Raw genomic sequence first — 26,060 nt, 5'->3', positions numbered from 1 at the left:
TTTATTGATTTTAGAGAAAGAGGAAGGGGAGAGAGAGGGAAACATCTTGCCCTGACCAAGATCAAGCCCACAACCTGGGTATGTGCTCTGACTGGGAATTGAACTCGTGACTTTTAGTCCATAGGCTGATGCTCTTGCCACCGAGCCAAAACCGGCTAGGGCATATATTGAGTTTTGTATCTTGCTTGTTTTTCCTATTGTGGGCATTTTCCCATGTTATTAAAGGTTGTAGAATAGCCCTGGCCGGTGTGGCTCAATTGGTTGGAGCATTGGTTGAGGCGTCATCCCATGCACCAAAGGGTTGTGGGTTCGATTCCCGGTCAGGGCACATACCCGGGTTGCAGGCTCAATCCCCAGTAGGGGGCATGCAGGAGGCAGTCAATCGATGTTTCTCTTTCACACTTGTTTTTTTCCTCTCTTCCTCTCCCTTCCTCTCTCTAAAGTCAGTAAAAAACAAAAAAACAAAACACATTTAAAGGTTGTAGAACAATCTATTCTGTAAATATACCTTTTCCTTAGATAGGGTTCTAGGTTTTGGCTGCTATAAGCAGCAACTGCAGAGGGACCGTTTTTCTAAGCTTTTGACCCAGAGCTTTGGTTGGGCTGTCTTTATGAGCAATATTTTCTCCTCCTGAGTCTGAGAAGTGAGTGCTTAGGGAATATTCCTGTTCCTCTCAATATCTCCTTAATTCCTTTTCCTCTCCCCTTCTTCCTGACTTCCCCTCCTCTTTGTTGTCCCCTCCGCCCTTAGGTAAGTCAAATCTCATGGATGCCATCAGTTTTGTATTGGGCGAAAAAACCAGCAACCTGCGAGTAAAGACCCTGAGGGATCTGATCCATGGAGCTCCTGTGGGCAAGCCAGCTGCCAACCGGGCCTTTGTCAGCATGGTCTACTCTGAGGAGGGTGCTGAGGACCGCACCTTTGCCCGTGTTATTGTTGGTGAGTTAGGCTGACCAGGGCCTCTCCTTGGGTCCTGGACGTGGCTAGACTAGTTGGCTGGAGAGGAAAACCTGACCCTTGGCCAACTTGTCTTGTAGGGGGTTCCTCTGAGTACAAGATCAACAACAAAGTGGTCCAGCTACACGAGTACAGTGAGGAATTAGAGAAGTTGGGCATTCTCATCAAAGCTCGTAACTTCCTCGTCTTCCAGGTGGGCTTTTTTAACAATTATTGGCTCTCTGCTTTTTGCCAACCCTTGGGCCTGCTTCATCTCTGGCTTCCTCTCTGCCCTGAACTAATAGAGCAGCTTCCTCACTCCAGTCTTGCCCTTGTAGTCTTCAGATCAGCATCACTGGGCATATTAGAAATGCACATTTTCAGGCTTCACCCTAGACCTACAGACTCGGAGACTATGGGGGTAGAGCCCAGCAGTGTGTGTTTTACCAAGCCCTCCAGGTTAGGATTGTACACGCTAAAGTTTGAGAACCACTGCCTGAGCATGAAATCCAAACTCCTGCCATTCAGGAAACACCATCCTTTGGTTCCTGCCTACCTCACTGGCCTCATCTGCCAATGCTCTTCCCTCCACCCCTGCACTCCAGACTAATGAAACCATTTGCAGTTCCCCAAATTCACCTGCTTTCTTTGGACTGTAGGCCTTTGCACGTTAATTTTTCTCTACACGGAACAACCTCGTCTCTCCCACTTTCTTGGTTAGTTCTTCCACATCTTCCAAACTCAGCTTAGATGTCACCTTTGGGAAACCTTTCCCTGTAGACAGTCCTACCCCCAGGCTTCATTTAGTCCTTTTCTGTGCTGCTTCTGTTGCTGCATTTAATACATGGTGTTGGCTTTGCTTCTGCTTCCCATGCACCTCAAAAGGCCAGGAATGTGTCCTCAGAGCCCAGTGTGAAATGCGGCACCCAGTGTGGGGAGGAGGCTCAGTGACCTTCTTCTGAAAGGTTGAGTGGTGGGAGTAGGTCGGAGGAACTGGCTGGCTAGGGTCTAAGTGGGGAGAGTGTTTTGACCTTTACTAGGGTGCTGTGGAATCCATTGCCATGAAGAACCCTAAAGAGAGGACAGCGCTATTTGAAGAGATCAGTCGCTCTGGAGAGCTGGCCCAGGAGTATGACAAGCGAAAGAAGGAAATGGTAAAAGCTGAAGAGGACACACAATTTAATTACCATCGCAAGAAAAACATCGCAGCTGAACGCAAGGAGGCCAAACAAGAGAAAGAAGAGGTAGGTGGCCAGGCTGCCTCAAGGCTCTGAGAGAGGATGGGGAGCCAGTGCCTTCCTGATGCACCCCCTGACTCCATGCCTCTATTTGCACAGGCTGACCGCTACCAGCGCCTGAAGGACGAGGTGGTGCGAGCTCAGGTCCAGCTGCAGCTCTTTAAGCTGTATCACAATGAAGTGGAAATCGAGAAGCTCAATAAGGAGCTGGCCTCTAAGAATAAGGAGATCGAGAAGGACAAGAAGCGTATGGACAAGGTAGAGGATGAGCTGAAGGAGAAGAAGAAGGAGCTGGGCAAAATGATGCGGGAGCAGCAGCAGATTGAGAAGGAGATCAAGTAAGAGACAGGCCTGGGCGTCAATTCATGGGAAACCAAGAGGCTGTCCTGTTTCCTAGGGCTCCTCTCAGCCTGGAGTTCAGCATCCATACTAGTTTCTCTATTTTCCTCTTGACTTGCATTTTATTTTTAATTTTTATTTTTTTAAATTGTTTTTTTAAATATATATTTTTATTGATTTCAGAGAGGAAGGTTGAGAGAGGTAGGAACATCAGTGATGAGAGAAATCATTGATCGGCTGCCTCCTGCACACCCCACAGTGAGATTAAGCCCGCAACCCAGGCATGTACCCTTGACCAGAATCGAACCTGGGACCCTTCACTCCACAGGCTGATTCTCTATCCATTGATCCGAACCAGATAGGGCTTGACTTGCATTTTAGACAAATAGAGTATTTAAATACTCAGGCTCTGGGTAGATAGGTGCTCAGAAGAGGGAGAACTTGAAAGGGTGATGACTTGCCAAGTGCGAGGAAGCAATGAGAATCCCAGGCACTAGAGTGGAAGGGAGAGGGCAAGACAGAGAAATATCGATGTGAGAGAGACACATCGATTTGTTGCCTCCTGCATGTGCCCTGACTAGGGCCCGGGCCGGGGAGGAGCCTGCAACTGAGATGCGTCCCTTTGACTGGAATCGAACCCGGGTCCCTTCGGTAGCAGGCTGATGCTCTACACACTGAGCCAAACTGGCTAGGGCAGGGGCAGGACACTTTTTTTTTTAAATATATTTCCATTGATTTCAGAGAGGAAAGGAGAGAGATATGGAAACATCAATGATGAGAGAATCATTGACTGGCTGCCTCCTGCACACCCCCTACTGGGGATCGAGCCCGCAACCCAGGCATGTGTCCTTGACCGGAATTGAACCCAGAACCTTTCAGTCCACAGGCCGACACTGTATCCACTGAGCAAAACCAGCCAGGGCGCAGGGACAGGATTTTAAAAGGCCAGTTCAGATGAGGGATGGCTAACACAGAATATTCTAAGAGTTGTTATGAGGGTTCTGGCCTGGCTGGTTGAGGCCAGGGTAGCAGCTTTAACCTTATGGAGGGCCTGGAATGCGAGGCAGAAGGTCCCAGGGAATAATCAGCCCCTGTTTGAGGATCTGTGGAGCATCAGGTCATTATTCTTAGGCAGTTCCCTGGGGCTGGCTGTGTGTGGGGGTTCAGGCATCCCTTTCTTTGGGTAAAAAACCTAGGAACCCTCCTCCAACAGTGGTGACTGGTTTTCCCCCTCCCCTCTGGCAAAAGGGAAAAGGATTCAGAATTGAACCAGAAGCGGCCTCAATACATCAAAGCCAAGGAGAATACCTCCCACAAAATCAAGAAGCTGGAAGCAGCCAAGAAGTCCCTACAGAATGCTCAGAAGCATTACAAGAAGCGTAAAGGTGACATGGATGAGCTGGAAAAGGAGATGCTCTCGGTGGAAAAAGCCCGGCAGGAGTTTGAGGAACGGATGGAAGAGGAGAGTCAGAGTCAGGGCAGAGACTTGACCCTGGAGGAGAATCAGGTAAGCTCTGGGAGGGCTGAGCGGGAGGATGGGGAGATTGCCGGGCTGACATGGACTGACCGGTCATCTGTGTCCTCCTTCCCTGTCTCTAACACAGGTGAAGAAATACCACCGGTTGAAAGAAGAAGCCAGCAAGAGAGCTGCTACTCTGGCCCAGGAGCTGGAGAAGTTCAATCGAGACCAGAAAGCTGACCAGGACCGGCTGGATCTGGAAGAGCGGAAGAAAGTAGAGACAGAGGTGGGCATGTTACAGGATTGGGGTTGGTGGTCCAGAGAAAAGGAAGTAATGATAATCTTAATTGTAACGACAACAGCTAACATCGAGCAAGCACTTACTGTGTGTTGGGCACTATACGTGTATTCACTCGTTTAATTTCTGCTTTTCCAAATGAGGAAACTATATCACAGAGGTGAGGCAATTTGCCTATGGTCACTTCATTATTAAGTGGCAGAACCAGGATATGAACCTGGCCAGTCTAGCTCTAAAGCCCACACTCCTATCAAGTATACTTCACTTACTGTCTTCCTAATAACAATGATAGTGAAATAATAACAAAAATAGAAAAGTGTTATGGCCCTTGCTTGTTGTTAGACCATTGTCTGGATATGCCAAGGTTGTCGGTTCGATCCCTTGTCAGAATCAACTAGTGGCCCTAGACGGTTTGGCTTGGTGGATAGAATGTCAGCCTGTGGACTGGCCGGGTTCGATTCCGGTCAAGGGCACATGCCCAAGTTGCGGGCTTGATTCCCAGTAGGGGCATGCAGGAGGCAGCCAATCAATGATTCTCTCTCATCATTGATGTTTCTCTCTCTCTCTCCCTTCCTCTTTGAAATCAATAAAAATATATCAAATAAATTAATAATAAATAAAAATTTTAAAAATCAACCAATGAATGCATAAATGATTGGAACAACAAATCAGTGTTTCTTCCTTCCTTTCTCTCTCTAAAATCAATACGTAAAAATTAACAAAAAAGAAAAGAAAAATTGTTTTACTACCCCAAGAATTCACAGCATTCCAGGTATTCTGCTAAGCACTTCTTTTGGCGGTAGGCGTCCATATTAATAGCTACCCTATATTAAGCACTTAATTACATTATTTCTGAAGTGGCGGTTACCTACATTTCACAGATGACAAAACAGGTGCAGAAAGGCCCAGAAAGCTTTATCTGGCATTGGTTTGAGCCTCCCTGAGTGGTGAAGAGAGGGTCCCACCAGAGCCACACCGAGCACTGTCTGTGTATCTGCTTTTTTAAAGGAATGTTTTTATTAATTTCAGAAAGAGGAAGGGAAAGGGATAGAGAGATAGAAATATCCATGAGAGAGAAACACTGATGGGCTGTCTCCCGCATGCCCCGTACTGGAGATCGAGCCTGCAACCTGTCCATATGCACTGCCCGAGAATTGAACCAGTGACCTCCTGGTGCATGGGACAACTCTCAACCGAGCCACACCAGCCAGGTTGTGTGTCTGCTTTTTAGTAGGCCTCCTGCAATAATGACAGATTGTCCTGGATTGTTGGGCTCTTGGATAAGCAGGCACGTAAGTGCTGTAAGCCCAGGCCCCATGGTCTTGGGAGTTACCTTGTTCAGCCCCTGGTAATAGAGTGTATTTGTCTCTCTTCCAGGCCAAGATCAAGCAAAAGCTGCGGGAGATTGAAGAGAATCAGAAGCGGATTGAGAAACTGGAGGAGTACATCACGACTAGCAAGTATGTGGCTCTGCAGCCTTCCCTCCTACTTCTGGGGCTGTTCTTATGAACCCTCCCTATCCTAACCCTCCCCCGGCAGAGGCCCCCAGAGGCCCTCTCTGCCCAAAGTATTTCCTGACCAGCCAGGGTAACCCCTGTATCCCCTTTATAGGCAGTCTCTAGAGGAGCAGAAGAAGCTAGAGGGGGAGCTGACAGAGGAGGTGGAGATGGCCAAGCGGCGTATTGATGAGATCAATAAGGAGCTGAACCAGGTGATGGAGCAGCTGGGGGATGCCCGCATCGACCGCCAGGAGAGCAGCCGCCAACAGCGCAAGGCAGAGATTATGGAAAGCATCAAACGTCTATATCCAGGCTCTGTGGTAAGAGTGGAGAGAAAAAACTCATTTCCTGAGCACTTACTTTCACACTCAATCAGATCATTTTCCCAGCAGCCCTGTTAATTCCATTTTTTACAGCTGGAGAACTGATAGGTTAAATTGACCTGCCCAAGAGCACAGCCTATGAGTGAAAGAACTGCAGTTCACACCAACTTGTTCTGATTCTTAACCTCATGTTCCTTTTATCACACCAGTTGCATCTTCCGGAAGGTTTTGTCTTGCTGTGTCCACTCTTTTGTGGGAGGCAGGGAGACTAGAGAGACCCTTGGAAGGGGGAGAGGCCATGGGGCAGAAGTAGCTCTGTGCAGGCTTCAATATGAGTTCCCTTGCTATGAACCAACCCACTCATTTGCCTGTCTTTTTCAGATCCGTAATCCCATCCCTGGGTTCAGCTTAATTGGGTTCGATAAATATTTCCTCATCTCTCCTCTAGACACTGCTAGGGAGTTTATATAGGTGAAGTAGGCTCAGGCCTTGCCCTTGAAGATCTTTCCCTTCATCTGATAATTCTTAGGGAATCATGGCTGGTTTGGAGAGAATGTGGGTAGATGAACTGGGAAAACAGGTTTCTTTTGCTGGTGCTTGTGAGAATTTGAGATAATGTATGTAGGTTATCTGATGTAGTGTCTGGAGTGGCAGCAATGTGTGAAATGGTCAGAGTGAGGTTTAGCAAGGATGATTTTGGATTCAGATAAGACTGCCTGAAGTCCTTTTTGCTTTGGGGCCAGGGTAGACTTTTTCTATGTTCCTGATACGGACTCTGATCTACCCACGCTGGCAATTGGGGTTTCTGAGCCAGCTCCCCAAAGTCTCAGGCCTTATTTTTCTTCTGTGACTTCCTCAGTACGGCCGCCTCATTGACCTCTGCCAGCCCACACAAAAGAAGTATCAGATTGCTGTAACCAAGGTTTTGGGCAAGAACATGGATGCCATCATCGTGGACTCAGAGAAGACAGGCCGGGACTGTATTCAGTACATCAAGGAACAGCGTGGGGAGCCTGAGACCTTCTTGCCTCTTGACTACCTGGAGGTGAGGCTGGTATCAAGACAGTGTGTGAAAGACCCTCCTCCTCGCCTCCCATGTTCCGCCACCTACTGAGCTTCTTCCTACAGGTGAAACCTACAGATGAGAAACTCCGGGAGCTGAAGGGGGCCAAGCTGGTGATTGATGTCATTCGCTATGAGCCACCTCACATCAAAAAGGCCCTGCAGTACGCTTGTGGCAATGCCCTTGTCTGTGACAATGTGGAGGATGCCCGCCGCATTGCCTTTGGAGGCCATCAGCGCCACAAGGTATGGATTCCCTTGCCCAGATTGGAGCTGGACAGGCTGGCTTACTATTGGAGATTCGTCTGTTCAGCTTCTCTGTTCTCCCTTCTGTGTGTAGACAGTGGCACTGGATGGGACCCTGTTCCAGAAGTCAGGAGTGATCTCTGGTGGGGCCAGTGACCTGAAGGCCAAGGCGCGGCGCTGGGATGAGAAAGCGGTAGACAAGCTGAAAGAGAAGAAGGAGAGGTTGACAGAGGAGCTGAAAGTAAGCCACTGGCAACATTGTCCCTGGGAGTGGGGGCTCGAAGCTCAGGCCAGCCACCTTCTTACCGCCTTGCCCTTCTTTCTTGTCCACTCCAGGAGCAGATGAAGGCCAAGCGGAAAGAGGCAGAGCTGCGCCAGGTGCAGTCTCAGGCCCACGGGCTGCAGATGCGACTCAAGTACTCACAGAGCGACCTGGAACAGACCAAAACACGCCATCTAGCCCTGAATCTACAGGTGGGGTCTGGTCCCAGCCCTGTTTTCTAAAGCTTTCTCTGGGGGTAGGGAACTTGTCCTGCTCCCCTCTCTCCCAGGCTGCTCCAGGGAACCAAGCATAGCGCAATCAGCCAGCCAGGGGTTCAGATCTTGGCTCTGTGTAACATTATGCAAGTTACTTAACCTATCAGTGTAAGTTTTTTTTATCATTAGCTGTAAAATGGTAGTTAGGACACTACTTGCTTTATCAGGGGCATTGTGACGATTGAGTGAGTTAGTACATGTAAAGTGCTTAGACTGATTCTTTGCACCCAGTAAGTGCTCAGTAAATATTAGGGGCTGTTATTAGCAGAATTCATTCATTTAATAAATATTTGAGCTTCTTCTCAAAGTGAATGGATAGTGAGCTATAGGCATTTCAGTCCCTGTGTGGGGTACTCTTCTAGATGTTAATGTGTTTGATCATGACGTGCTTCCCCAGACCACCCTGGAAGGGGTGTGTGTGTATGAGTAGTTTGGCCTTTTTCTAAAATTAAAAAGTCTGAGTTTTCTAAAACTTCTGAAGCTCTGTGGTAGTTCGAGAGACGATGGAGCTTTGACTGGTGCTAAGTCACGTTCTCTCAGCGTGTGGAGAGCTAGCCCTTTGTGTCCATGGCCAGGGAACTCAGGTGGCTCCTTCCTCTAAGGAGCCTGGTCTCTTTTTAACGCTCTCAACCCCATTTCCTGCAGGAAAAATCCAAGCTGGAGAGTGAGCTAGCCAACTTTGGGCCTCGCATCAATGATATCAAGAGGATCATCCAGAGCCGAGAGAGGGAAATGAAAGACTTGAAGGAGAAGATGAACCAGGTTGGTGGAGGAGCCATGCCAGCATGTGCATCGGGGCAGGGCTGGGGCTGGAAGCAGCACTCTGACCCAAAGCGCCTTTGCCCTCCTTTGCTTCTGTCAGGTAGAGGATGAGGTGTTTGAAGAGTTTTGTCGGGAGATCGGTGTGCGTAACATTCGGGAGTTTGAGGAAGAGAAGGTGAAGAGGCAGAATGAGATCGCCAAGAAGCGGTAAGTGTAGAGACTGCAGTGCCTCTGAGACCCCAGCCTGATGTCCTGGAAAGTCAGATGCCATCCTAAGGCTGGGAGCAGCTCTTGGATGGGCGTTCATTATAGGTCAGCCTTAGAGAACAGGGACATTAGGGAGGTGCTGTCGCACAGTGTAGTGGGTAAGAGGGCCAACTTTAAGTGTGGTTTACCTGGGTTAAAAATCCCAGCTCCACAACTCGTGTTGGACAGTGACTTGATCTCTCTCAGCCCCCGTTTCCTTATCTATAAAATGGGATAATGACACCTGTGTCATGCATGGCATTGTTGGGCGGATCAGGTGAAATAATCCTTATAAAGTATTTAGCATCATACTTAGCACCTACTAAGAGCAATAAATATTAGCGTTTTAAAATAATCCTGAGGTGTTGGGGGGTTTTTTTTAGATATACTTTTATTGATTTCAGAGAGGAAGGGAGAGGGAGAGAGAGAACAACATCAATGATGAAAGAAAATCATTGATTGGCTGCCTCTTGCACTCCCCCTACTGGGGATCGAATCTGCAACCCAGGCATGTGCCCTGACGAGGAATCGAACTGACCTGGTTCATACATAGGTAATGCTCAACCACTGAGCCACACTGGCTGGGCAAATATTAGCTTTTATTATTGTCATTATCTTATAGGCAATGCAGGTGAGGAGTAACAAATTTCTAGGTTAGAAGAATAGTAAGAACAAAACAACAGTTTCTCCTCTTCCCCACTTCAGTTTATTCATTTGTTCAGCAGACCTTTCTTGAGTACCTATGTTGTGCCAAGTTGTCCTGTGCTAGGTATTGGAGGGGGTTGGGAGATGGGGATAAGGCAGATGAACATAACACAGTCTCCTTGAAGTTCATCTGCTGGCCCCTGAGCCTCAATTGGCAGTTCACGTAGCCCACAACCCATACAGTAAATATTCATTGCTCTTCTACCCCCAGGCCAAGCTCAAGGGATATAGAATTGAGTCAGAAACTGCCCCTGCCCTCAGTGAATTGAGTTATGGAGTAGTAGGGGAGACAAACAAGTAGATCAGCAACTTCAGATTAATATGATCAATACTGTACCCTAGGTAGATACAAAATACAGAGGAAATGGTCAAGGAACTTCAAATCAACAAGAGGAAAAATCCAAACAAGAGACCCAATAGAAAACTGGACAGAGGATGTAGTTAGCATGTCATGGAAAGAGAAGTTTGAATGGCTAATTACAAAGTGATATTCAGTCTCATTCCTAATCAGAGAAATGTAAATTAAAACAATCTAGAGGTATTCAGTGAAAATAAGTCTCCGGCAGTTCTGTGACTTAGCAAAGCCACTCCTGGGTATGTATCACAGAGAGTCTTGCCACAGGGTCACAGAGAGACACATTCAGGGCCCTTTATCTTGTCATAATTCGGTAGTAGGATGTTGGTGCAATGTAGACAGCCATTACGAGGGAAAGTATAAGTGAAATGTGATGAGTCTACAGACTCCTGAATACTCTATAGCTGTTTAAAGCAAGAACTAGATTTACGGGCAGTGCCCTGTATAAATGTACAGCACCATGCATTTGTGTAAGTTGAAAAACAAAATGACATTTTATAAGGGTATGCATTTTAAGGCTATGTACATATGTTTGTGTATGTGTGTATATATATCTGTCGCTTCGGAGTGCATGCTCACTGTAAAGAAGAAAAGGGGAGTGAAAATCAGGGAGTGAACCAGAGGAGACAAAGGAAGGGTCTTGCACAGACAGCAATCATAAATGCGTTCCGAACTGTGGGATGTGATTAGCTCAACAGCTATACAGGGAGGAATCCAACAAAGTGTAATAGAAACTAAGAACCTGATCACAGCCTTCGGGAAAGGTTTTACAGAACAAGGAATGATGAAATGGAGACCTGTAGAGTGAGTAGGATTTAGCCAGCCGGGCAGCAAAGTCCCAGGCAGTGAGAACAGCATGCTCAGAGGTGTGAGGAATCATGCCTTGTTCTGGAAACTAAAGAGTTCTGAATGTCTGCAGCATAGAAACGGGGTCAGGTGGAAGGCGGGGATGGTGGAGAGGTCAGCGGGGGCCAGATCACAGAGGGCTTTATGAGTCATGCTTAGGAGATTGGACTTAAAATTGCATAGCTCAAAATTATAGAGTCAATTACATTTCATTTGGATTATAGTGACTAATAGGTTTAAACTGCCAGCATGACATCTGGCAGCATCTATGACACCACATTGGGGGTGTGGGGCCGCTGGAAGTATCTGTATGCTGGTTACATATTCTTTGAGTTCTGAAGAGATGGTGAGGAGGGCAATAGCAGGAATCTAGTATTTTCTCCATGGTTTTTTGCTACCCAAGTTCTACTACCCCTTAGAAGTTCTGGAATCTTGGCGTGGGGGGTGTGCATGTACGGACCGTAGTTGGAACGAGTCAATATGAGTCGAATACCTGGCAGTAATGATGGTAACTACAATTTACTGAGTACTTAACTGGGTGCCAGGTATGGTTCTAAGGACATACATATTAACTCCCAGTAACTCCGAGGTAAGTACTATTATTATTTCCATTTTACAGAAGAGGAAACAGAGGCATGGAGAGGATAACTAACTTGCCCGAGAGTATACTACTAGTAAATGACAGAGTTGGGATACCACTCCTCTTATCCCACCACACTGGACTGCACCAGTGCCATAGGAGAAGGAGCCTGGGTTTGGTGCTAGACCTGGGTTTCCATCTCACGTTTGCCATTTACTAGCTATGTGGCCTTGGGCAAAGGTCTTTTACCTCTTGGCCCAAGTCTCCTTATTTGTAAAATGAGGATAATAATGCCTAGTTGTGGAGCTGTTGATTAGAGGATTAGAGGTAATGTATGTAAAGTACACAGAAGCTTAATAAATAGGAATTATAGCTGGTGGGTTGAGGTGGACCTTTTTGTGCTTCCATCTAGGAAGTTGCGGGTGGAGGGTCTGGAGTCCTCCAGTGTTTAAAGGGAGACTAATGGATTTTGGCCCAGTTTCCGCTGGCTTGTGCCATTTCCAGAAAGCTTGGCTGAGAAACTTAATTCTCCAACTTCAGGGAACAGTTTTATGTGGATGTGGATGGATGAGCTGGGTGGTGACTGAAATTTAGCAGTGACCCTGGATCCCTACGACCTGGGCCTAGTTCTCCTTTCTCCCCACAGTTTGGAGTTTGAGAATCAGAAGACTCGCTTGGGCATCCAGTTGGACTTTGAAAAGAACCAACTGAAAGAGGACCAGGATAAAGTACACATGTGGGAGCAAACGGTGAAAAAGGATGAAAATGAGATAGAAAAGCTCAAGAAGGTAAGGAAAGAGAGCATGAAAAGAACTCCCATGGTACCCATCACCAAGAGTCATTAACATGTTGCCATATTTGCTTTTGCAGACTCTCTCTGTGGATGCATATTCTTTTTAAAAAAATATATATATATATTTATTTTTATTTATTTCAGAGAGGAAGGGAGAGGGAGAGAGAGAGAGAGAAACATCCATGATGAGAGAGAATCATTGATTGGCTGCCTCCTGCACGCCCCACACTGGGGATTGAGTCTGCAACCTGGGCATGTGCCCTGACCGGAATCGAACCATGACCTCCTGGTTCATAGGTTGATGCTCAACCACTGAGCCATGCTGTCTGGGCTGTGCATATTCTTTTTATGAGCCATTTGAGAGTAAGTTGTCAATACGTCCTCTCTATGTGACTTTAAGATCAAAATGAAAACAAAACACTCCCCTTTTAAATAATCAGACTATAGTCCCCTGTGACTGACCACTCATTCCCAGTCCTCTTACTCTTCCCGGGGCTAACTCCATGGAATGTATATTTTCCAAACCTGTAGGTATTGATTGACTTGAATACTTCAACATTCATGTATGTGTACTCATAGAAAAAATCCACCATATTGTTTGTGTGGGTTTAAAAAAAACATTGATGTTATTATATAGCTCACAACAGTAGTTTTGATGTGGAAAAGATGCTCAAGTATAACAAATCAAAAATATCGAGTTTTAATTACAATCTAGCCTTAACTTTGTGGATCTGTCCTGTAAGTAATGCTGGGAGGAAACAGGCTAAAATATTGATTGGTTATCTCTAGCTGGTAGGATTATGAGTGATTTTTGTCATCCCCGCTAAATACTTTTTCTGTATTTTGAACTTCTGTACAGTAGGCAACTGGTAAAATGGGCAACCAGATAATTTAGAATAAGATAAAAGAAGCTTGAGAGGTGAGAAGGGTTTGTGAAAGCAGAACTCATTGAAGAGAGGCTCCAACAAACTGGTGAAAAGGGTGGGGACAGAAGGAGAAGATCCTAGGAGAGATAAGGAAAGCCTTCACCTCTTGTCCTGTTCCCCCTGCTGGGACCAGGAGGAACAAAGACACATGAAGATCATAGATGAGACCATGGCCCAGCTGCAAGATCTAAAGAATCAGCACCTGGCCAAGAAGTCAGAGGTGAATGACAAGAATCACGAGATGGAGGAGATTCGTAAGAAACTGGGGGGCGCCAACAAGTGAGTGGGTTCAGGCCTGGGGTTGGGGCAAGTAGGTATGGCAGGCAACCTGCTGGATTTGGGTCTCACCTTTTTCCCTGGATCTTCTTAGGGAAATGACCCATTTACAAAAGGAGGTGACAGCCATTGAGACCAAGCTTGAACAGAAGCGCAGTGACCGCCACAACCTGCTACAGGCCTGCAAGATGCAAGACATCAAGTTGCCACTGTCCAAGGGCACCATGGATGATATTAGTCAGGAAGAGGTGAGTATCAGGGTTGGTGTTGGGAGTGGGCTGTGAGCAACATTAACCAGGGATGGGAAGAAAATGTGAAAGTGGCCTGGGAGGAGAGAGAGAGAGAAAGATCATGGGACATAAGGAAGGATGGCAGGGGAGGCTGTGGAGACAGACGAGGTGAAAGGTAGTGGCGTGGTGTGACAGGGAAGTTGCATTGGGGGTAGAGCTGTATGTCAGTTGGTGGTGAGGGAGGTAAGCCAGGAGAACATGAAATCTTTCATTAACCTTAGGAATTGAGCTGTTAGCTCCAGCAGGTGATGGATATTGGTAGGAGCAGCAATTGAGGGACATTAGCCAAGAGGTAAGGAAGATGGAAGGTGGAGGACCTGCCGGATGATCGCTTAGCTGCAGTGAGGGAGGTTGGCCAGGAGAGGGTTGGGTAAGAGACATCAGCAATGCAGAGGTGACGAAGCTTAAAGGAAAGGGAGGGCCACTAGCTGATAAAAGGGCCAAGTCATTTTATCCACTGGAAGTGAGGATTGGTAGCAAGGGGTGGGAACGTTAACTGAGGAGGTTTGCGTAGGTCTTGTCTTCTACTTGGACAGGTATCTCAGTCCCACATGTCCTCCTACATCCCCTTTTCCAAAATAGCATTTCACTTTAATTCAGCAAAATATTGTGAACACCAGAAATGCACCAGGGCTCAAGGTATCATGTGACATGATTACTTCTAATCTAAACCACATCTCTGCCAGGCAGGCATTGCTCCACATTAGAGATGAGAGAGCTCAGATCCCACAGAATGATTTGAACAGAAGCCCAGTGGTTCTGTGAAGGAAGATCACACCCTTAGGCTGCGATAGAGCCCAATTTTGAACTCAGATCTTTCTGCCTTCAAAGCTGCTGTCCTGCCACAAGGGGCTTTCTCAGTCATTGAAGGTGCCAAGGAGCCCCAGCCCCTTCTAGAGGGTCCCTCTCCTGGCCAGTCTGCTCCATTCCACTCCCTGTTGTCATTGCAGGGTAGCTCCCAGGGGGAGGATTCTGTGAGTGGTTCTCAGCGAACTTCCAGTATCTATGCACGAGAGGCCCTCATCGAAATTGACTACGGTGACCTGTGTGAGGATCTGAAGGTGAGGATCGGCCTCGGGGGTTGGGGGACATTTTCCCACTGTCCAAAGAGTAGGTCAGCTCATCTGGGGACCCTCTGGAGACCAGGGCCAGAAAGAGGGACAAGCTGGCAAGAGAGGAAGGGTCGAGTTATGATCCAGGGTCGCCCCCTATATGCACGGATACACCGGCACATCTTCCTCCCTGACCTCAAGTTGCGCCCATCCCTGCCAGCTGCTCATCTTCCCCTTCCGTGTGTGTATGTCTCAGCCCTGATGCACACACAAAGAACAGGCTCCTGCACAGACAGAGCTCAGAGGTTCCTCAGCCCTCTGTCCCAGGCGCTCTTCTCATTTGGCTTTTTCTCATCCTGGATCTTTCTTTCAGCTACCATCTTTATGCTAGGTCCCACAGGTATCTCAGATGCCAGCCCTCCTCCGCAAATCTGCCCCTTCTCCTCAGAGCCAGCCACAGGTTCAAACCAGAAATCTGAGCCTCATGCCAGATTCCCTCTCTCACTTGGCCTATTCAGTGAATTACCAAGCCCTATCCATTCTATCTCCTAAATAGCTATTAAGTCCTCTTTTTTTCCTGTTCCTACTAGCACAGGCCACTTTCACCTCTCACATGGACTACAGGAGCTTCCTAAATAGCTTCTGATGCTTTCCAATCCATCATTATAGCAGGGGGAATTGGTTTTTTAAAAACTTTTTATTGTGGATGTTCTCAAATATACAGAGAATGCTGTAATGAACCCCTAGGTACCTATCACTCAGCTTCAGCAATTAGCAACATATGGTCAATCTTGTTTTTTATACCCTTCCATCTCCCCGTTGGCCTATTTTATTTAAATCAAATGCCAGATATTCCATTCATAGAAGGACTCTTTAAAAAGACATAACCACAACTCTTTAATATCATCTAATACTTAGTAAATGTTTAGAGTTCCATGAACATCCCATAAATATCTTTTTCTTTTGTGTGTTTAAATCAGGATTCAAGTGAGGTCCATATGTTAGAATTGGTTTCTTCTAGTCTATAACATTTTTTTTCTTCCTATTTATGGAAGAAACTGGGTCATTGGACCTGCACAATTTTCTACATTCCAAATTTGGCTGAGTATGTCCCATCATGTTATTTAACATGTTGTTCCATCCTCTGTATTTCTATAAACTGGTAGTTAAGTCTAGGGTTTAACTGGATTCAGGTTCATCTTTTATTTTTGACAAGAATACATCATAGGTGGTACTCTGCTTGTGAACTTCCTTTCGTGTCGCATCAGTGGACACTGAATGTCAGTGCTGTCTTTGTCATAAGATTGATCATTGTTCAACGTTCTTATGAAATATTCTTGCCAAAAACTCAAGGATCTGATCAAGCTTTTATAACCACCAATTATAAGAAACATGGGTGCCAGAGGAACATGTTAAATAAAACCTCAGGCATGCGTTCAGCCAAATCCATACTGGAAAGTAAAGGACAAAAGACCTGTTCTTTTCCATATATATGGGAAGAAAGAAAATAAATACAGAGGGGGAACTTTTATCGACTATAGCAGACAAATCAACCCATTGGACTATGTGGCTCTCCGTTAAGTCCATTGCAAAGAAAAGAGAGAAAGGGGAATTTATAGATTAAATGAGATTTAAGAGACATGTCAGCCAGTTGCAATGTGTGTACCTTACTTGGAACTTGCTTTGAAAACCTGTAAAAAAAAAATTTTTTTTGTTTGTTTGTTTTTGTTAATCCTCATCTGAGGATATTTTTAGAGAGTGGAAAGGAGGGAGGGTAGGAGGGGGAAAGGGAGAGAAAGAAACATTGATGTGAGAGACACACCAATTAGATGCCTCCTGCACACACCATCAGGTCTGGGGATTGAACCTACAACCCAGGTATGCACCCTTGACCAGGAATTGAACCTGAGACCCTTTGGTGCTAGGGACAACGCTCTAACCACTGAACATACCAGCCAGGGCTATAAAAAATTTTTTTATGAAACCATCAGAACGATTTGAACACAGACCAGATAATTTTTGAAGCTCAGGAATTGCTGCTTAATATTTTTAGGTGAGTTAATGGTATTGGATTTTATTTTTAACCGTCCTGTCTTTTATAACAGTGGTTCAAAATGGAGGTGGGGTGGATTTTGCATCCCTAGGGGACATTTGGTAATGTCTGAAGATATTCCTCACACCCACTTGTCACAACTGGGGCGGAGGTTACTACTGGCATCTAGGGATGCTGTGAAACATCCTGCAATACCTAGGACAGCCCCTACGGACACAATGCATCTGGCCCCAAATGTCAGCAGTGTGGAGACTCAGAAACCCTGCTTTGGGGATCAAGTTGAAGTATTTATGGATGAAATGCTATGTCTCAGATTTGTTTTAAAATAATTGAACATAGAAAGGAATTAGGCATAGATGGCAGAGTATTTGCTCTGAGTTGATGATTATTGAAGCTGGGTAATAGGTACATGGGAGTTCATTATATTCTCTGCATTTTTGTGTATGTTTGAAAAAAGAAAACAATCATGATCACTGGGTTCAGACATTGTTAGCCCTATCCATTTTCTTTTTAATCCACCTGAGGGAGTGGATTACATTTTTTCCATTGATTTTTAGAGAGTGGATGGGAGGTGGGAGGGAGGCAGAGAGAGAAGGAAACATCCATGTGAGAGAGACGCATTGATTGGTTGCCTCCCTCTTGTGCCCAGTGCTTGAGTGGCGACCTATGAAACAGGAGGTCACAGTTTCTTCTTTATTAGCTAGAATACTGTAAAGAGAGTTTTTTTCTCATTAGTTGTTTGGTTACCCTGAGGTACAGTTCATGTAGGAAAGGCAGGATATATATGCTTGATTCTTTCCCTTTATTACCATTTATAAGCTAATGAGTTCTTTCTTTGGCAATCTCAAGATACGTCCACTAAATTGTTTTCTTATCATTATGAACTTTGAGGTTTAAACACATTTGGTATGTTGTACTCTGGTGGTGGTTATTCTTATTGATCAAGTTGTCGCATCTTTGCCAGCGGGAACTCATTCAAGTTGGCTTCTGAATCATTTTGACACAGCTCTTGTAGTCTTTGATATTTTCCTTGCTTCCTGGTACTTCCAGACTCGTCCTCTACATTTCCTACCCCGTGTCCTGAATTAGCCATTTCTCTGAAAAGCTCTTATCTTCTTTTAGTCGGAAAATGCTATTATATAGTGACTACTGTCGGGACACTGGAGTGCTTATAACTGCTGGGTTGCTTGGTGCTTCTAGAACTTTTTGGTAGACTGAGGTACGAAATGTATTTTTTTCTTTTGAAGGAACATGTATCATGAGTTTATATTCATACTTCCAATTTAAATCATAATTCTTACAGTTCAACATCATTGATTTTATGTTTGAGTCTCCATTTACTCTTGCTAAAAATCTTGGTTCCTAGCTACACTAACATAGTAACATATTTACTCTATTCTGTAATAGTTTGGAAATCACAATAAGATACTATTAGCAACAATTTAATTTTTGAATGCTGTCTAAGATTTCCTTGAGGTTCTTTTTTGTTGTTAAGCTAATAGGTCATTGGGCATGTGTTTCTGTTTTAAAGTAATTTGAAAGAATTCTCTCTTTAACCAACTTAATATATAGTCAGGTATTTTTGTTTAGTTTTTAGTTTTTGTTTTTGTTTTATTTATTTTATTAATTTTTACAGAGTGGAAGGGTGAGGGATAGAGAGTTAGAAACATGGATGAGAGCAAAACATTGATCAGCTGCCTCCTGCACACCCCCCTACTGGGGATGTTCCCGCAACCAAGGTACATGCCCTTGACCAGAATCGAACCTGGGACCCTTCAGTCCGCAGGATGACGCTCTATCCACTGAGCTAAACCAGTTAGGGCTAGTTTTTAGTTTTTAAGGATTGCTCTTTTTTTGCATTGTGATTAATTTTTCCCAACTTTAATTTTGAAAATGTTCAAACCTATAGAATAATTGAGAGGATAGTATAGTGATCATCCATATGCCTTTCACCTTAAATTCACCAATGAATATTTTTCAGTGTGCTTTCTCTCTCAGCTCGATTCCCTTCCCTCTACACTACACACTTTTTCTGTTTTTGCTGAACTGTTTGAAGGAAGCTGCAGACTTCAACTCTAAATGGTTCAGCATCCTGAGAACAAGGGATCTTCCTCCATAACCACAATTCCATATTACACCTAAGAAGAGTAATAGTAATTTCATATTTCATATCCTGCCCATATTCAGATTTCTCTAGGTGTTTCAAAAGTGTCTTTTATAAAAGCTTAAACACACCAAACTATGATCCAATCATATGTTGCTTTTGGTTCTTCTGTCTCTTTAATTTCCATTAATGTGGAATATTCCCCTCACCTTTTTATTTTTTTTTCATAACTGATCTTTTTTTTTAAAAAAAATATATTTTATTGATTTTTTTACAGAGAGGAAGGGAGAGAGATAGAGAGTTAGAAACATCGATGAGAGAGAAACATCGATCAGCTGCCTCCTGCACATCTCCTACTGGGGATGTGCGCGCAACCCAGGCACATGCCCTTGACCGGAATCGAACCTGGGACCCTTCAGTCTGCAGGCCGACGCTCTGTCCACTGAGCCAAACCGGTTTTGGCCATAACTGATCTTTTGAAGAGTCTGTGTGTTGCCTTTTATTTTTTTTCTATGTGTTGTCTCAAAGAATGGATGTGTTAGGGGTACATTATAGATATGTCAGTTTGTTTTCATTGTTGCTTAACTTGTTCTTCCTGTGAGTTGGGAGTTTGATCTCTTCTGGAGGCTTGACGGATTTGGGTTAAGTAATTTTTTGGCAAGAACATTTCATTGGTGATGCTTTGTGCTTTGGATTGCGTTATGCCAGGAGGCACATACTGTCAGGATGTCCCATATTCATGATGCTAAGTTTGGCCCTCAGTTAAGGTATCATGGCCAGATCTCTCAACACTAAACATACACTTTTACCTTTGTACACAGTTAGAAAACTTTAGGGTGATTTTTTGGCATCTTGTGAACATCTTGTTCCCCAACAATTGTTTTTAATGTATTTTTTTGTTGAGAAATTTTAATGTTGACATTATTGCAGCTGTCCCCCCTTACTCCTCCCCTTTACCCACTTCCACCCACCCCTGCCTCTCCCTCCCTTGGCCTTCACCAAACTACTGTCTGTGTCCATGGGGTATTCGTATATGTTCTTTAGCTAATTCCTTCACCTTCTCTATCTAGTCACCCTACCCAACAATTTTTTTACCCAGTGTTTTCCACATTTTGGTTGAATTCTCTTATAATTATGTAGTCTTCATATGGTTCTAAAACAAAAAGTATAGTATAAGGCACATGAAGAGAAGTTTAGCTTCCTTTCCTGTCCCCGTCACCTCTCATCCTCTCTGTAACCATTTTAATTAGCTCTTGGATTATCCTTTTTTTTTTTGCTGCTGTACTTTTGAAAGACAAATACATTTGTATGCAAATATATTCATATTCCTTCTCTCAGATGAAAGGTAGCATTGCATTGAGTACCTTTTGTGTTTCACATATCCTAGAGACCACTTTACACCAGTATTTAAAAATCTTCACAAGGGCTTTTCTAAAATATATTTATATATATAGTCATGTCATTCCTGTGCTTAAAGGCATTCGGTGGAGCGTCACGTCTTTTGGATAAAGTCCAAACCTCTTAAATACTGAAAGGCCCTTCATCATCAGGCTTCCTCGTCTGCCTCTAGCCTTGACTCTTTTCGCAGCGTGCAGGCGCGTGAACATACATATACACAGTTGCCACTTTTGCAATGTTGAATTGCCCTTTTTGTGGGGTGGAGGGGCTTTGAATTTTTTTATTGTTGTCGACACTATTACAGATCTCCCCCATTCCCCCCTCCCCCCTGCCCATCTCCACCCAGTGACATTTTTAAGGTTGACTATTCTTTTGAATTGCTTCAAATTCCTTGAAGGAACTATGAGCAAACCCCTGTTTTTGCATATGATGCCCCCGTCTGCCTAGAAGCCTATTCTCTCTCCGGCCTCACCATTCAGCCTGCAGGCCTGAGCTTAAACATATTCCTAGAAGCCTTCCCTAGCTGCAGAGTCTGAGTTAGGTGACCTTGTGTGCTGACCCCACATGTCTGTCGATTGGAATCTTGGTATCACCACATAGTGTCCTGATCATGTACTTGTATGCATTCCCCTGTTAGTCTGCCAGCTCTGTGAGCACAGGAACCAAGGCTCACAGGATGTCAGGGCCCTGGTGCCTGGCACTGGAAAGGCATTCAGTAAATATTTATTGACTAAAAGTGGCAGAAAGGCACAAGCCCAGACATGCATCGCAATATCCATAAAACCTAAAACCAAATGCAAGTGGAATTTGCTCAGATGTAGTGATCTGGTTATTTATTGTACAGTCCCGGCCAGCCTGTGTGGGAGTCTCTAGGTCACCCTGGGATGGTGCTGGCTCATGGCCTGGGCTGAGAGCCAGAGAGGGGCCCCACCAGCTGCTCCTGAGAGACGGAGAAGTTGACAGGGCTGGGGGGAAGGGCTAGAGATGAGAAAGCGGCATCAGCCTGTGGTTTCCGGGGGTGGCGGGATGGTTACTGTGGGAGGAACCGAGCTGGGGAAGAACCTGAACTGTACTCAGGAGCAGGTCCCCATGTGTTCAAGCATCTCTGGGGACCTGGGCTATGGACCCTGGCCCTCCTTGATGTCATTGAGCCTGGGGTTTACAGGATGCTCAGGCTGAGGAGGAGATCAAGCAGGAGATGAACACACTGCAGCAGAAGCTGAATGAGCAGCAGAGCGTGCTGCAGCGTATCGCCGCCCCCAACATGAAGGCCATGGAAAAGCTGGAAAGTGTCCGAGACAAGTTCCAGGAGACCTCGGATGGTAGGATTTCCCCGTTTTACTTGGGCCCGAGATGAAGACAGGAGACTGGAGGTGTGGCAAGGGCCTGTTATACATCCCAAGAGCTCCCTCCCGTTTTTACATGCTTTCTTACTTGAAACTCCCAAGAGGCCTAAACAGTAGGGGTTATCATGCCTGTTTTATAGTGGAAAACTGCTGCGGTTCAGAGAGGGCGAATTACCTGCGATGGTTACACAGCTGGTTGCTGGTAGAGCCCAGGGAAGAATCCATGTTTATGTGGCTTCAAACCCATGTTTCTTCCTTTGCACCACGTGGCCCGTCCACCAGATACAGCTGGTGGTGGGACCCTCTTCCTGGGACTCTCCCCAGGCATTCATTTCCCTCTGTGGGGTATCGCTGCTCTGTAGATTGTCATTTGCAGGTCATTCTTGTCAGACAACATGGTCCTCAGCCTTGCAGAGCCTGGGCACTGAGGAGTCACCTGTCTTTCCCTTGTGGCAGAGTTTGAGGCAGCCCGAAAGCGAGCCAAGAAGGCCAAGCAGGCATTCGAACAGATCAAGAAGGAGCGCTTTGACCGCTTCAATGCTTGTTTTGAATCTGTGGCCACCAACATTGATGAGATCTATAAGGCCCTGTCCCGCAACAGCAGTGCCCAGGTAGGCTGGAGCTCCTTACCCAACCAGCCCCTGTCATCATCAGTTGCCCTTCCCTCAAGGCTTCCTGTCCGATCCCCGTCCAGACCCAAGTCCTCACCCATCTGCCTCCGCCCTAGGCATTCCTGGGCCCTGAAAACCCTGAGGAGCCCTATTTGGACGGCATTAACTACAACTGCGTGGCTCCTGGCAAACGCTTCCGGCCCATGGACAACTTGTCAGGCGGAGAGAAAACTGTGGCAGCTTTGGCCCTGCTCTTTGCCATTCATAGGTAAGGCTGTGTCCGCCAGCACAATTGGTGGAGAGACTGAACTTAGGTCACTGGAGACTCTGGGACCCAAGGATCTGCAGAGATCTGCAGGGGTGACGGTGTCCTGGTGGAATTGGAATTGCGCCCCTGTTTCCCTATCTACTACCACACCTGGCCTTTGTTTCCTAGGCCCATTTTCCCCACCATCCTCATCCCAGCAGCATGCCCTCACCAGCCCCGCATGTATTCAGTCCTCCCACCAGGGTGTTTCTCACAAGATTGCTGGCTAATCGGTCTTTTCCATGCAAATACAGTTTGACCGTCACCTATCACCCCTTCGTGTCTCATTCTCCTCCTGTTCCTCTGGGAAGCCTGTTTTGACCTGAGAAGCATACCTTGACCTTCCCCTCCTGAATGCCACTTGTACTTGAATATGACCCCCACAACCTAGTGCTGGATTGTACAGTGTCATTCAGTGAGCATTTCTTGAGGGCCGCTCTGTACCAGACCCTCTGGGGCTATTAATGTCACAGATGTGTCAGACATGGTCTTTGTCCTCAAGGAGCTTGTGGTTTAGTGGAAGCCAGATGTGTAAGCAGGCAGTGAGCTTGGTTTTGTAACCAGGTGAGGGTGTGTGCTGTGGATGCACAGAGGAGGGGCACCACCTACTGTAGAGAAGGATTAGGGCTGGCCAGCGAAAGCTTTTGGAGGTAAAGTAGGTAACACATGAGCAGGAAATGTAAAGAATGAGTAGAGCCCTGCCAGTGTGGCTCTGTGGTTGAGTGTCAACCTATGAACCAGGAGGTCACAGTTCAATTCCTGGTCCGGGCACATGCTCGGGTTGCGGGCTCAATCCCCAATGCGGGGCATATAGGAGGCAGCTGATCAGTGATTCTCTCTCATCATTGATGTTTCTCCCCTCTCCCTCTCCCCTCTCTCCTCTCCTCCCTTCTTCCTCTCCTCCCTTCTTCCTCTCCTCCCTCTCCCTCTCCCTCTCCCTCTCCCCTCCTCTCTGCAATCAATATATAAAAGAATGAGTAGAAATTGGCCAGGGAGGGAGGAGGCATTGCAGGCGGACTTTGTAGCATGTGTGCAGGCAGGGAGACATGAGAGTAAACTGAAGGTGGGCAGGGCAGACTTCTAGACGGCCTGGTGAGTATGGCCAGAGCCTAGGGCAGCTTCACCTCCCCAGCCAGCCTGGAGGCTCTGGGGAGGGCTTTGTCTGCTGATTCTACAGGATCCAGGAGCACAGGGCTGGTTGCTACGGAGGGCTCACTGGGTCTGGGCTCAGTTGGTCTGTTGGCCTTAGGGGCTCGAGGAACATGAAGGCCTGGGTTTTCATCTCTGAAGAAGTGGAGGGGAATCTGGCCTGAGTGATGGGCCCTGGGGCTGTTCTGCCCCACCCCCACCCCATCCATGTCGCTTACCTATTGGTCCTGTCCCCTCCTCCAGCTACAAGCCGGCCCCCTTCTTCGTCCTGGATGAGATTGATGCCGCCCTGGATAACACCAACATTGGCAAGGTGGGTGCAAGGAAAGAGGGGCATCCCTAGGCTGGGGCTGGGTTTCAGGGGGCAGCTCCTGAATGTGCCCTAACTTTTCCTGCTGTTTGCTTTCTGTGTGGGGAGGCTGGGCCCAGGGTCATTCATGCCCTGCTAGTCAGTGGCCTCTTCTTAGTATCTCATCTCCCTGTACCCCCGCCTCTGCTTCTGGTACTGACTGGAAAACACAAGGTATTATTAAGGCTTCAACCCTACTGTGTGTTGGTGGTCCCTTCCACAGGTGGCCAACTACATCAAGGAGCAGTCAACCTGCAACTTCCAGGCCATTGTCATCTCTCTCAAGGAGGAGTTCTACACCAAGGCCGAGAGCCTCATTGGAGTCTACCCTGAGGTAGGGGGGACCTGGAGCCAGCCCCACTCCCTGCCTGACTCCCCGGGGCAGGACGGGAAGGCCACAGCGAAGGAGTGCCGGGCGGGGAAGCACAGAGACTCAAGTCCTGAACGGCCATCTGGGCTGGTTGGAACTCTGCCCTGGAGGCTTACCCAGCCCAGCTGGGCAGGGCCATTGCATTTGGGGACAAATGGAAAGGCCAGGCATAGGCAGCCAGACAAAAACAGCAGCAGCATGCAGAGGTGGGCAGGGAGAGGCACATGGGACTGAGCATGGCCTCTCACACCCAGAGAGAACCACTGCTTGGGCTTTGGGCAGGTATGTAGAGAGAAGGCTTGAGGCCCCCAGTTCTGGGATGCTTAGACCCCTCTTAATTCTCTCCTTACAATTTCATTTTTCTTTCTCTCTCTCCTCCTTCAGCAAGGGGACTGTGTGATCAGCAAAGTCTTGACCTTTGACCTCACCAAGTACCCAGATGCCAACCCCAATCCCAATGAGCAGTAGCAGTTCTGCCCTCCCACCCTATCTGGATCCCTAAGCTGCCCATCTGCCAATCTCTGGATATTTGGCTTCCAACCTTCCCTTACCTCCTCTTCCTGTTTGCTATTGTCATGGGATTTAGGCGCTGCTATTGAGCACAAAGAGGAACAGAGGTGATGTTAAGTCTGGAGCAAAAACTCCTGAGCTACAGGGAGCATCCTGGCCTCTGTAAGGAGGTGCTGAGCTAAACAGGGCCATTGTCTATCCCCTCCCCCCAAACCTCGCCTTCCATCGGCCCATAATCATGGGTCTGTGGGACCCCTTGCATTTTGCTTGTGTGTGGGTATGTGTGTGTACATGTGGTTGTATTTGCAAAATAATGATATGATATTGGAGACTCATTTTAGAAGGAACCTAGGTTGGCCCTGGCTGGCGTGGCTCAGTGGTTGGAGCATCAGCCTGCACACTAAAGGGTCCTCGGTTTGATTCCCGGTCAAGGGCATGTATCTGGGTTGCAGGCTTGATCCCCGCCCCTGGTCCGGGTGTGTGTGGGAGGCAACCAATCAATGTATCTCTCACATTGATGTTTCTCTCTCCCACACTCCCCCCTCCCTTCCACTCTTTAAAAATCAACCAGAAAAAATATCCTCATTTCTCCAGTGAGGATTTAAAAAAATAATAATAATAAGGAACCTAGGTTGAATTTGACTCCAAGAGAGCTTTGTATGACCGCCCCCCAGAACTGGGCAAAGGTATTCAGGACCTCATAGGAAGGAATCAGGCAGTCACATGAGACTGCCTGCATCCCCTCATTTGTGTTTTCATTTATTTGTGTATTTATCAAACACATTGAGCATGCTGTTTGTCAGGCTCTCTGATAGGAATGCAGAGCTGAGTCATGTGATCCCTCCTAAGGAGATGCGTTGGGTTCAGGAGTTCCTGTGGTTAGCTGAATCATGTATAGGCACTTTGAATTTGAGGAGACCACCACCTCCAGGCTTCCTGGAGAAGGTCGGATTGGAACTGGGCATTAATAAATCGGTAGGATTTGGTCAGGCACTAGGAACAGGGCCTGGGCACTAGGAGCAAAGCCCGGGCTCTAGGGACAGACAGTTGCAGGTTCTAGTCCCGTTTTTTAAAATTCAGAGGTAGAAAAAGTA

At 46.6% G+C, this 26,060-nt stretch overlaps 1 protein-coding gene across 4 annotated transcripts in view; it reads left to right on the top strand.

The window, feature by feature from the left end:
* SMC1A (structural maintenance of chromosomes 1A) overlaps positions 1-25,449 on the top strand; it is a 29,772-nt gene extending 4,323 nt beyond the window's left edge. The window contains exons 2-25 of one of the 4 annotated variants that reach the window (XM_036304408.1): positions 752-940; positions 1,039-1,151; positions 1,978-2,181; positions 2,275-2,513; positions 3,763-4,021; positions 4,119-4,259; positions 5,649-5,731; positions 5,883-6,090; positions 6,953-7,138; positions 7,222-7,401; positions 7,496-7,642; positions 7,738-7,875; positions 8,584-8,700; positions 8,801-8,907; positions 12,079-12,220; positions 13,285-13,430; positions 13,522-13,675; positions 14,668-14,778; positions 21,490-21,646; positions 22,127-22,281; positions 22,398-22,549; positions 23,981-24,050; positions 24,310-24,420; positions 24,841-25,449. In XM_036304408.1, the coding sequence (XP_036160301.1) occupies positions 752-940; positions 1,039-1,151; positions 1,978-2,181; positions 2,275-2,513; positions 3,763-4,021; positions 4,119-4,259; positions 5,649-5,731; positions 5,883-6,090; positions 6,953-7,138; positions 7,222-7,401; positions 7,496-7,642; positions 7,738-7,875; positions 8,584-8,700; positions 8,801-8,907; positions 12,079-12,220; positions 13,285-13,430; positions 13,522-13,675; positions 14,668-14,778; positions 21,490-21,646; positions 22,127-22,281; positions 22,398-22,549; positions 23,981-24,050; positions 24,310-24,420; positions 24,841-24,924 (3,593 nt within the window). In that variant the 3' untranslated portion in view covers positions 24,925-25,449. The remainder of the gene's footprint in view (positions 1-751; positions 941-1,038; positions 1,152-1,977; positions 2,182-2,274; positions 2,514-3,762; positions 4,022-4,118; positions 4,260-5,648; positions 5,732-5,882; positions 6,091-6,952; positions 7,139-7,221; positions 7,402-7,495; positions 7,643-7,737; positions 7,876-8,583; positions 8,701-8,800; positions 8,908-12,078; positions 12,221-13,284; positions 13,431-13,521; positions 13,676-14,667; positions 14,779-21,489; positions 21,647-22,126; positions 22,282-22,397; positions 22,550-23,980; positions 24,051-24,309; positions 24,421-24,840) is intronic. The other 3 variants (XM_036304409.1, XM_036304410.1, XM_036304411.1) reach the window with 3 other exon arrangements.
* The last annotated feature ends 611 nt before the right edge of the window (positions 25,450-26,060 follow it).

Source organism: Myotis myotis, unplaced genomic scaffold (assembly GCF_014108235.1).
Source record: "Myotis myotis isolate mMyoMyo1 unplaced genomic scaffold, mMyoMyo1.p scaffold_m19_p_4, whole genome shotgun sequence".
NCBI lineage: Eukaryota > Metazoa > Chordata > Mammalia > Chiroptera > Vespertilionidae > Myotis > Myotis myotis.
Note: the sequence above shows the minus strand (reverse complement) of the source record. Positions and strands in the feature narration are given on the sequence as shown.